The sequence below is a fragment of the Chenopodium album genome, chromosome 15 (assembly GCF_948465745.1).
Source record: "Chenopodium album chromosome 15, dcCheAlbu1.1, whole genome shotgun sequence".
In the NCBI taxonomy this organism is placed as follows: Eukaryota; Viridiplantae; Streptophyta; class Magnoliopsida; order Caryophyllales; family Amaranthaceae; genus Chenopodium; species Chenopodium album.
The window spans coordinates 23,142,320-23,154,206 of NC_137848.1; the positions used below are offsets into that span (position 1 = coordinate 23,142,320).

General features: G+C 39.7%; 1 protein-coding gene and 1 non-coding gene across 2 annotated transcripts; one reads left to right on the plus strand and one right to left on the minus strand.

Moving 5' to 3' along the window:
- Positions 1-4,064: 4,064 nt before the first annotated feature.
- Positions 4,065-6,404, plus strand: LOC145581003 (uncharacterized). The gene is made up of 3 exons (XM_081638078.1): positions 4,065-4,400; positions 5,217-5,957; positions 6,039-6,404. Exons 1-3 carry the CDS (start codon positions 4,065-4,067, stop codon positions 6,402-6,404), a joined length of 1,443 nt encoding a protein of 480 aa, XP_081494204.1.
- On the minus strand, positions 4,321-4,425 carry LOC145583565 (small nucleolar RNA R71). The gene has a single exon (XR_014100202.1). It is a non-coding gene; the product is annotated as a small nucleolar RNA R71 (small nucleolar RNA).
- Positions 6,405-11,887: the final 5,483 nt, after the last annotated feature.

An 11,887-nucleotide genomic window follows, 5' to 3' on the forward strand; every position in this document is an offset into this window, starting at 1 on the left:
TCACTTTATGGTCCTCACAATCCTTGAGACCATGCCCCATCAACCTACAAAAAAAGTAGAATAAAGAAGGTTTTTCATACTTACTTCGAAAACTTCTTCAATTCCACCTCTTAATTTCAATCTGACATGCTTGAAAAGTGGCTTGCGCACATCCAACATCACCCGTAATCTAATAGATTTGACAATTCCAACCTTTGCTGCAGCATCCATCTTCACAAACATACCCAACTTGTTTCCAATCTTCTCAACATTATCAAGGTTTAATCTCCCCTTTAGAGGAAGGTTATAAACCCTAATCCACATAGTTAAGTGAACCAGTTCAATATCCGGGGGTTTCACCGAGTCCAATGTTTCCCCAAGAATTAAAGCGTGTTTATCAAAATGCCATGGTTGATCATCGAGCACACATTGTTTGTCTCTCCCATGGTAGAACTGGAACAAGAACCGATTCTTACCATATTAGAAATGTCTACTCCATGCTTAGGTTGTCGTACGCTTTTAAATGTCGCCATTAAAGCATTTGAATTAACGTTGCGATTTGTCCAGAGCTCACCCACTAGGGCAAGTTCTAAACGCGCATCATCATCGTCCCTTTCAATTGCATCGTTTGGATCCTCCTTGCACGGAGAATCCTTTTTGCTTAGAATATCAGTCTCCTGCTCATTCAACATTAGTGTCGTTTTCTTAGCATCCGCCATTGAGATAGCAAAGGCAAAAAAAGAGAAAGAGGCAAAATAGGAACAAAAACTCGATCTCAAATTGTGAAAAGCTTAGAAAATCAAGAAACATGTAGGCACCAAATTGTGTCTCCCAAAAACCAAACCCAGTGATGAGTACCTTTCACGTCATTTGATTATCAAACGATTAAAATGTGAAAGATTCTCGTGATTCCTCTGTTTTTTAAATAAAAATATTTTTTTCTGTTTTCGAAAATATTTCTTTTCATATCTTATTTATGAAAATTTCCAATCCAATTTAATTTGGTCCATGATATGGGTCCAATGATAGTGTAGTTGGATGTGGTTTGAAAAGAGCTTTCCGACGATATATTATAAGCCCAATTTCGATAAATAATGAGGAAGTTATGGCCCAAATATTAAATTGGATATTAAATGAGTTTTACGGGTGACCCAATGATCAAGTGAAGGGTCCATTTAATTATCATTCCTAAAGTCATTAGGAATTACTTTAATTTTCTAGAGTAATATAGAAGGTTATTTTAAGTTCTAAACAGATTAGGATTAATAATAATTATATTTTTAGAAAAGATAAAGAATTTTAATTAGAATAAAACAAGTGTTTTAAAGGGTTTAATCTGATTACGGATCTAATTATCAAGTTATATTGGAAAAAGGATTATGTACGACCATAAGTTATCCAATAGCACCATCGTGCTGCAACAGGTCCATCGCGCCGCAATATGCCTGTCGCGCCGCGATGGGTAAAGTTTTACATCGATTAAATTTCGATCTTCTTTGATCGTTTTCGGATGTTTTTCTCTATAAATAGGGTCGTACTTCATCGTTTTCAATCATCAACAATTATCTTTCTATTCTAGAAGCTTATTCTTTCTCCCTCTTTCTAAGCCTTCCCTTTTTCAAACACCATATGTTCATCACGAGACTTAGACACACACAACCAAGCTCAAATTGTCTACGCCCTAGACGTGAAAGGATGAGAATTTCTGAGCGTTTGTTCCCAAATCTTATTTCAATTCTTTGATTAGATTTACTATTTAATATTTTCATTGAATTTACTACCGTGTGTATTATTTTAATAGAAAGAGATACGAGGCAACAAAGTGAGTAATTTTATTGCTATATATCTTTAGAAAGCATGCTTAGATTATTTTAATTCCTATTATCATGTTAGGATGTCTTTATGATTCCTAGCATCATGTTTAGGGTAATAACTAATATTTCTAATCTCATGTTTAAGGTTCTTCCTATTTTCTTCTATCATGTTAGTATCATGTTAGGGCTAAAGCTTTGATCTTTATTGTTTAGCGACATGCTAGAATTTGTTATTAATCTTGTTAGTATCATGCCTAGGATTGATTAGTGGCATTTATGCCACTCTTTTATCCTTTTTTCTCTAAGAATTCCCCCCTCATTTGCGCTTGTTTGAGCCTTTTCAAAGCGCTTTATCTTCATTTTTGTGATGCTTTATCTTTCCTAGTGTTTCCTCCCTTTTTCTTCTTTCTTTATCTCTTTCCTCCGTTTCTTAGCTTATGTTGTGTATGAGTATTTGAGTAGGTTGAAATGAAAGGCGTACATTACCTTTACCGAGACTTCGCTTATGCTTTGGGATACTTTGGAATGCCTTGGAAGAGATGAAGAGTCCAGAATGAAGAAAATTTAAAGCTTCGGATTAGACTGCTGGAGCGGCTGCTCCCACCTGAAGGAGTGCCCGCTCCCACCTGCAGGAGCGCCCGCTCCTATCAGGGTGAGCTTCCACTCCCCTGGGTTATTGATTATGTTTTGACCCTGTAAAGCGCCCGCTCCCCCCCCTCGATGGAGCGGCCGCTCCACTAGGTATTCCGTACTCTTTTATTTCTTTTTTCTAGACTTAATTTAGGGGAATAAGGGGGGATAAATACCCTTATGGATGTAATGAGAGGATTATTTAGGTTTTAACCCTAATCTAGAGAGAGAAATTAGCTTATTCTTCAAGTTTTCTTCATTGTATTCAAGATTTTGTTCAAGGTTATTTCAATGCAAAAGGTTTCAAGCTTTCATCTTTAATCAAGTTCCTCTTTAGTAATCTCTTATTCATTATTTTAGTTTAATTTATTTGCTTTGTTATTGCTTATTTATCTATCTCTTTAGTTGAACTTGTTGGTATTGTTTTTATTAGTTTTCAATCATGTGTTAGTTTTGTGTTTATTGAATCCTTATTTGGTTTTGCTATAATGTCGATCTATCTCTTTCCTAGGCTAAGCTTTTAGCTAGAGGAAGGGGGTAAAAAACATGTGTTAATGTCGATGATTGATGATGACTTGATTGAAATCATGCCATAAATTGATGAAAGATATGATTTTTAATAGTTTGAGATTATTAGTAGCATATTATTTGATGTTCCCTAATCTAAATGTATGAGAATGATTTGGATTAGACTAAGATCACCTTTACTTTGATCATTGCATGAAAATGAATTATCTAAGTAGAGTTTTATGTGTCGTGAACTGTTAATCTCTTGCCATAATAAGTGACTAATTGGATGCATGAAAATGATTCGATTAGAACAAGACTTAGTTCATTGATTTGCTTAAGCAATTGCATATAAGTGAGTGGTTTGAGTAGAACTTAGCATTCTATGGCATGCTTTTCATGATAATAATCATTATGCATCTATGTTTGATCATGTTTGACACCTCCATACCCCTAGAATTTGTTTATCTTTGGTTAATCCTTTTTCTCTTCCTTTCTTAATTGCTTTAGTTTACTTAATCAAGAAAACCAACAAAAATATTCTCTCATTTACTCTTGCATTAGTGGATTTGGTGTATAAACTCGTGTGCTTCCTTTGGGTTCGATCCATTGCTTACCCTTATATTTGTATTAGGGTAGTAAAGTGTTTATAAATTTGTAATTTGATTAGGGTAGTAGTCCCAACGACCTATTAACCCGTGACCAAATTTTGGCGCCGTTGCCGGGGAAGTGGCTTGTTTTGCATATATTTTTCTATTGTTATAATCGTTTTATTTGCCTTTCTTTCTTTGGTTTTGTTCGCTTTATCCTACTTGTCATTGCTAATTGTTCGCTTAGCTTTGGTGGATTCTTAGGAGATCTCAAGGTCCGCCAACACATAACATTGACCACGAGATCGACCGAACGTTGAGACAAGTCCGTAGGCTTTATCGAGAAGAAGGAAGAGGTCTTGGTTCTATTGCTGATAGTGGGAGTTACTCTTGTTCTTCAAGTACTCAAAGTGAGACAATGGCAGGAGAAGAGGATGAAGTTTTGTTTCGTGATTTTGGAAATCCGGAGGATTATGAGCTCACGAGAGGGATCTTGCTTCCGGTTACGGAAACCAAATTTACCATTCATCCCTAATACACAAGGATGGTACAAGGGGAGCAATTTTCGGGTTCTCCAAGTGAAGATCCCATTGAGCACCTTAATAGATTTCTCGACCTACGTGCCATGATTCAAACCAATCAAGTTTCTCAAGAATACATCCGAATGCATCTATTTTGCCAATCTCTTTCGGGTAGAGATAAGAAGTGGCTCAAGCAAGTGAGGCCAAATTCTCTCATAACATGGAGAGAGATAGTCAAGGAATTTTTGAAGAGGTTCATTTCCGAGGAAAAGACTGTTGAGATGAGAAGGAAGATTGCATCATTTGAACAAGAAACGGATGAGAGTCTTAGTGAACCTTGGGAAAGATTCAAGGAGTTGGTACAAGCATGTCCTCACCATGAATACAATCAAAGCTTGCTCATGCAATCCTTCTATGATGGATTGGAACTCATGTCTAGAGCTAACTTGGATGCAGGGGTGGGTGGACAATTGATCAAGATACCAAGTTGAGGAAACAATCGAAGAAGTGGCGAAGCACTACTCTTGGGGTGGTAGAAGGAGGAGTGCACCGAAGAAAAGTGGGATGTATGAATTAGAGAAGGTTGATCAATTGCAACATAAAATAGAGCTTTTGACCAAGGGGCTTGCAAAGTTGAACACAAGTGTTAATAGTGGGGCAAGCTCCTCTCAAGTCAATTCCTTGGAGGCTTGAGCCCCGAACATGTTGCGACTTACAACTCAAGGAAAGATGGATTTAGGGGAAGTGGTGGAGGAGTAGCTTGGAGAAAACCACCACCCGGATTTGCACCTCAACCTCAACAATGGGGGCAACAAGCTCAACCATCATACAATTCCAACCCGCAATGTCAAAACCCACCTCCACCTCAAAACCAAAACCCAAAGGGTAACTACCCAAGAAACAACCAATACAACAACCAAAACCAATACAACAATCAAAATCAAGGGTTACAAAGGAGTCAAGATCAAGCATCTCAATCCGATTCAACACAAACCCAAATTCTCCAACAACTCCAAGCCACTCATCAACAAATGCAAGAAGTCAAAGCTCATAACAAGATGGTTGATTCACAATTAGCTCAATTGGCCGAGAAAGTACCTTCTAACTCACCTTCTACCTTACCCGGGGAACCACAACCTAACCCCTCTCACAACTTAAAACCCGATTCTTGTTAGGCAATTACATTGAGATCAGGCACATCCTATGAAGGGCCTAAAAAGGGAGATGAGGAAGAAAGTGTGAGGGTGGAGAAGAGAGTTGAAGAAGACAAAGGCGTCGAGAAAGAAAAGAATGTAGTGAAGAAGAAGCACAATGATGAGAAAACAACCTCAATTCCTAGTGAGACTAGGAATCTAGATGAGCCGGTTCCTTTTCACGGGAGGCTTGCGAAGAGAAAGTTGAATGATAAATTCGCAAAATTCCTTAGTGTAATGAAGAAATTACACATAAGTCTCCCTTTCATCGAGGTTGTTACCCAAATGCCTTCCTACTCCAAATTTCTCAAGGATATCTTAACCAACAAGAGGAAGCTCAATGACGAGCTCATTACCCTCCCTCATCAAGTTAGTGCACTCGTTCAACATAAGACGCCAAAGAAAGAGAAGGACCCGGGAAGCTTTACTTTACCGGTTAAGATCGGTAACATGGAACCTAGGGGTGCCTTGGCGGATCTAGGAGAAAGTGTTAGCTTAATTCCTCTCTCCATTGCACAAAAGCTCAATATTGAAATGATCCCCACAAGAAAATCAATTCAACTAGCCAACCGCTCGGTCAAGCTTCCATGTGGTGAACTTGAAGATGTTCCTATCCAAGTTGGGCATATCTATGTGCCATGTGATTTTGTAGTGATGGATATGGAGGAAGATGTTGATACTCCTTTGATCTTGGGTCGTGAAGCTTTTAAAACCTTGGGGGCGGTCATCAATTGCAAGAACAACACCATTACATGTGAGGTGGCCGATGAGAAGATTGTCTTTGAGTTCTCCAAGTTTCTGAAGACCCCCATGGTTGAGAAATGCTACCGAGTCGATGTTGTTAATGAGGAGTTAGATCGTTTGGGGAGGGTTGTGATGAGGCTGCAAGATCCAATGATTGAAGCTCTTACTTGCAAGGAAGAGTTTCATTCACAAGAGGCTAGAGAGTTCGTCATGGCTATGGAGGAAACCTCGAAGGTGGATGAGGTTGAACAAGTAATGGAAATCAAACTTGAACAAGAAGTGGAGAAAATGGAGGAGAGTTCTACGCCTCCTCCCAAGGTAGAACTCAAACCCCTTCCCCCGTCTTTAAAATATACTTTTCTTGACAATGAGGGAAAATACCTAATTATCGTTAATGCCAACCTTGAGGGACTTCATTTGGAATAATTGCTTGATGTTTTGAGAAAATATAAAGATGTGATAGGGTATAGCATTGATGATATCAAGGGTATTAGCCCTTCTTTGTGCATGCATCGTATTCATCTTGAGGATGATCAATCCACCTCCATTGAACCTCAAAGGAGGTTGAACCCCAACCTCCAAGAGGTTTTCAAGAAAGAGATTTTAAAACTACGTGAAGCGAGCATCATTTATGCCATCTCCGATAGCAAATGGGTTAGCCCGGTTCATGTAGTTCCAAAAAAGGGTGGAATGACCATCGTCAAAAATGAAGGAGGAGAGGAAATCTCCACCCGGACGGTGACCGGGTGGAGGATGTGTATTGATTATAAGAGATTGAACAAAAATACAAAGAAGGACCATTTTCCTCTCCCATTCATGGACCAAATGTTGGAAAGACTTTCTCACCATGATTTCTTTTGCTTCTTTGATGGGTACTCTGGATTTTTCCAAATCCCTATCCATCCAAGTGACCAAGAGAAAACTAATGTCACATGTCCATATGGAACATTTGCATACCGAAAGTTGTCATTCGGGTTATGCAATGCTCCTTCAACTTTCCAAAGATGCATGACTTCTATTTTCTCTGAGATGATTGAAAAAGAAATTGAAGTATTCATGGATTATTATAATGTTGGTGGCTCGTCTTTTGACAACTGTCTTTATAATCTTAAAAAAGTTTTGAAAAGATGTCAAGAGACGAGTTTGGTTTTGAATTGGGAAAAATGCCACTTTATGGTTGAGATGGTATTGTACTTGGCCATAAAGTTTCAAAGAATGGCATTGAGGTTGATCCGGCCAAAGTTTCAGTGATTGCAAAGTTGCCCCCTTCCACCTCCATCACGATAGTGAGAGCTTTTCTTGGGCATGCCGGTTTTTACCGGAGGTTCGCTAAAGACTTTTCATCAATCGCCAAACCTTTGACCGAATTACTCAAAAAGGATGTTGTGTTTAGCTTCAATGAGGCTTGCCTTGAGGCGTTTCACAAGCTCAAGGAAGCTCTCATTTCTTCTCCCGTTGTAAAAGCTCCGGATTGGAGCTTGCCTTTTGAGCTAATGTGCGATGCTAGTGACTTTGCAGTAGGTGCCGTGCTTGGGAAAAATAAAGAAGGAAGGTCATATGTCATCTATTATGCAAGTAGAACGCTTGATGAAGCTCAAAATAATTACACTACAACGAAAAAGGAAATGTTAGCGGTGGTGTTTGCATTAAACAAGTTTCGATCTTATCTTATTTGCTTTAAGGTGATTGTGTACACGGATCATATAGCAGTCTGATATCTCATGATTAAGAAGGAAGAAAAGCCACGAATTATCCGTTGGATTCTCTCCCTAAAAGATTTTCACATGGAAATGAGGGACAAAAAGGGAGCGGAGAAATACGTGGCGGATCAGTTATCTAGGCTTCCTTTTGAGAATAAGGAAGATGTGCCAATTAATGAGGAAACGGGATTTGAAACTCTTATGGATTTGGCTTCGGCATCAAGCCCATGGTATGTCGATATAGCAAATTTTCTTGCTTGTGGGGTCATTCCTCCGGAACTCTCTTCTCAACAAAAGAAACTATTTTTCAAGGAGACGAAGAGGTACTTTTAGAATGACCCATACCTTTTCAAACAATGTGGAGATGGCCTTTTTCGTAAATGTGTGCCGGATCATGAAATTGATTGAGTTCTTAAGCATTGCCACTCGCTGCCATGTGGAGGTCATGGCGAAGTTGACAAGACGGTGGCAAAGATTTTCGAATCCCTCTTGTGGTGGCCGACGATGCATAAGGATGCTCGTAAGTTTGTGTTGAGATGCGATTGGTGTTAAAGAAGTGGTGGCATAACCAAGATAGATGAAATGCCTCAACAAAACATTTTGGAAGTTGAGCCTTTTTATGTGTGGGGTGTCGACTTTATAGGGTCTTTTGTTTCCTCTTGTGGGAATTTATATATCTTGGTAGCGGTTGATTATGTAACTAAGTGGATTGAAGCCATACCTTCTCTTACCAATGATCATAAGGTTGTGCTAAAGCTTCTAAAGAAGATAATTTTTCCTCGATTTGGGTTCCAAGGGTGTTAATTAGTGATGGAGGCTACCATTTTGCCAAAAATAAATTTGAAGCTCTTCTCAAGAGATATGGAGTTCATCACAAAGTTGGTCTTCCCTATCATACTTAAACTCAAGGGCAAGTGGTGGTGTCGAATCGAGAAATCAAGAACCTCCTTGAAAGGATGGTAAACAAATCGAGGAAAGATTGGTCGCTCAAACTCGATGACACGCTATGGGCTCTTAGAAAGGCATACAAGACTCCTATTAGTACGACCCCTTATCGGTTAGTCTATGGGAAGCCTTGTCATTTGCCAGTGGAATTGGAATATAAAGCTTGGTGGGCTATTAAGGAGCTAAACATGGATATGTCATTGGCCGGAGAAAAGAGATTGTTCAAGCTCAATGAACAAGAGGAGCTTAGATATGACGCATATGAAAACTCAAGGCTTTACAAGGAGAAGACCAAAAAGTGGCACGACCAACATATAAGAAACAAGAGCTTTAAGGGTTGAGATAAGGTGTTGCTTTTCAACTCAAGGCTTCGTTTAATTCCGGGAAAACTCAAGTCTAAATGGTCGAGGCATTTTGTGGTATCAAAGACTACTCCTTATGGTTCTTTTGAGTTAGATGCGGACGAAAAAAAGTTTATGGTTAATGGTCATCGATTGAAGCACTATTTTTGCAAGGAAGAAGTTGGTCTCATTGAATGTTTAAGGCTTGATCCTTTGGATCCCAATCCCCCTCCTTGATGAAACTTTTCTCATGGTCAAGCTAGTGACCTCATAAAGAAGCGCTTCTCGGGAGGATAAACTTTTCTTTTCCTTTTTATTTTTGTGTTCTAATGGTTTGGATCAATTTTGGAATTTGAATATATGAATTTTGTGTTGTTTGCTTTTGTAGGGTGGAAGTTGAATTGAGAAATATGGCTAAGTGATGGAAAAGGATCGAATTTCACTCCTCAAAAGAGCCTAGAGGAGCGGCCGTTCCAAAGGATAGGAGCGCCCGCTCCATACAGGTGAAACGCCCGCTCCATCAGGTAACTTTTTTCATATTTTCGGCAGATCGCTGGAGCGCCCGGTCCATCCTAAAGGAGCGCCCGCTCCATATCAGGAGGAGCGGCCACTCCTAATACGAGGAGCGCCAACTCTATGCGATTTCAGCTAAAAAATCGAATTTTAAGGCTGATTTCCCCTTATTCCTCTCATTTCCTCACTTCTCTTTCTCACTTAATCCCTAACCCCCCTCCCCTATCTACCTTCATTCCTCACACCTTACTTCATCACCAACTTGCTACTTTCCTCCATTGTGACGAGATCGGCAAATTTCCATCCAAGTGGGTCTTCAATTTTCGCTTTCTTTTGGAGTAATTTGGTATGATTTACTTACTCTTCTTTACTTTAATGTTGATTTTTTGAGTCTAATTAGCCATATTGTTGTTTAATTTGTGAATTGAAGATTTTTATTTCATGGATTATATGACAATTTCTTAGTTTCATGTACTTATGTGAGAATACTTGAATGAAGCTAAAATTGTGTAGAATGTGATTAGTTTGTCATATTAGGATTACCTTGCTTGTTGGATGATGTTTAGAGGAAATTTCCCTTGCAATTATTCATACTAATATTGTCGAGTTTGGTTTGGTTTGGAAGTGTGATAATAGTATGACACTATTCAAGATGAAGTAGTTTGATGGTGAATTGGCTTCTTCTATTGGTGGAATTCGGTTTGGTTCGTTACATTTGGTAATATTATGGTGTTCATGTCTCTTTAATCACTTGATTTTTGTATGATAAATCCTTGGAAGTGATTTTGAACTTACTCATGTGTTCGCAGTTTTCCTAAAATTATTTATGGAGTAGTTCTTATGACACCATGATGCCTTATTTTGGTGGTTGATATGAATTTAGCAAATTAAGATTGTGAGATGAATTTTTGAAGTTGGATTTTTGGTTGTTGTAGGTACTTGTTCTACGGAAAACATTTGGATAAGTTGTTTGTTGTTGCTATAATCATGTCTCGCCGATTCAGAGATTTGTTGCTGGGTTCTTCTTCCCGAAAGTCTCAAAAAGCCTCTTCTTCCCAAGCACCATCCAATTCTACTTCAACGCCCAACCCTCCCCAACCAGACACAGTTCAATTCGGCTCTCAATTTCAAAGCAAATGCTATGAGGAACTGTCTGAGCGCCATGTTCGCTCCACAAGATTCTACGACAAGTCCTGTTGTCAAACATTGGGTTTTGACGTGGATATCCTAGACATGGCGGAATCTTTGGGTTGGGATTCATTCCTTTCTATCACGGTTCCTTCGGCAATCACCAATACTCTTGAGGACGAACCTAAGCCTCCTTGCACCTACCGTGAACTTACATTGGAGTTCCTCTCTTCTTTTCAACTCCAAACTATTGAGAGACGAGGTGTAAAGGAGCTCGAGCTCCATTTTCGAATATTTAACAAGCAAAAGAAGGTCACCTTGAAGGATTTAAACAACATGTTTGGGTGGGATCCGGAGAGTCCCGTCCATTGGGTGAATGATAGAATTTGGGAAGGGTATGTAGAACAAGAGTGGTGGAACAACATCACCCAAGGGACTACAAAATTTCGCTCACGCTCGACAAAGGCGTCGGAAATCATCCATCCGGCCCTTCGCTACTTTCACAGGATGATGGTGTACGCTCTTTTCTCACGACAAGAGGTTGGAAATGTTAACCAAGAGGAGCTCATAATGCTATGGTTGGCGACCGATGGATATCTCAATTTCGGTGCCATCCTTGCCGACCGGTTCCATGAAACAAAGTTGGGGACTTCCCTTTCCGGCGACATTTAGTGCAGCGGTATGATCACGTGGATAGCATATAAGCTCGGCTTTGGAGAGGAGTTGGCTAACCTAACCCCAGTCAATGAGGTTCCTTACTTGAACCTTGACGCTCTCAAATAAGCCAGGATGATACGCGAGGTTGCTTGTCGTGTTGGTCGTGTAGATGCGCGGATTTGGATGGTCAGCGATATATCATGGTGCGCACTACCCAACCCTTTCATCTCCAACGAGCAGCCGCATGGCCTGAATCAATGGCAAGTTCCCCTCTGAAACATTAGTGAGCTCTTTTAGACTCCAAGGGAGCAAGATCCCTAGCATTGTCGTCACCAACAGCAGCAGCAACAACAACAACAACAACAACAACAACAATAACAACAGTAGCAGCAACAACAACAGCAACAACAACATCAGCAAGATCATCATCAATAACATTTTGAGCATCATCAGTTTCAATTTAGGGAAGGATCCCGACCTTTGCACGTCCCCTCCTTTAGTGTGGGAGGTATGGATTTTTCCACTTCCCCTTTTAATATTGAAACTGCTTTTCAAAATCTTAGCTTGCAAGTAAGCCGATTGGCGGAGGCCGCTGATGGTCACGGGGTTTATAATACCAATATTT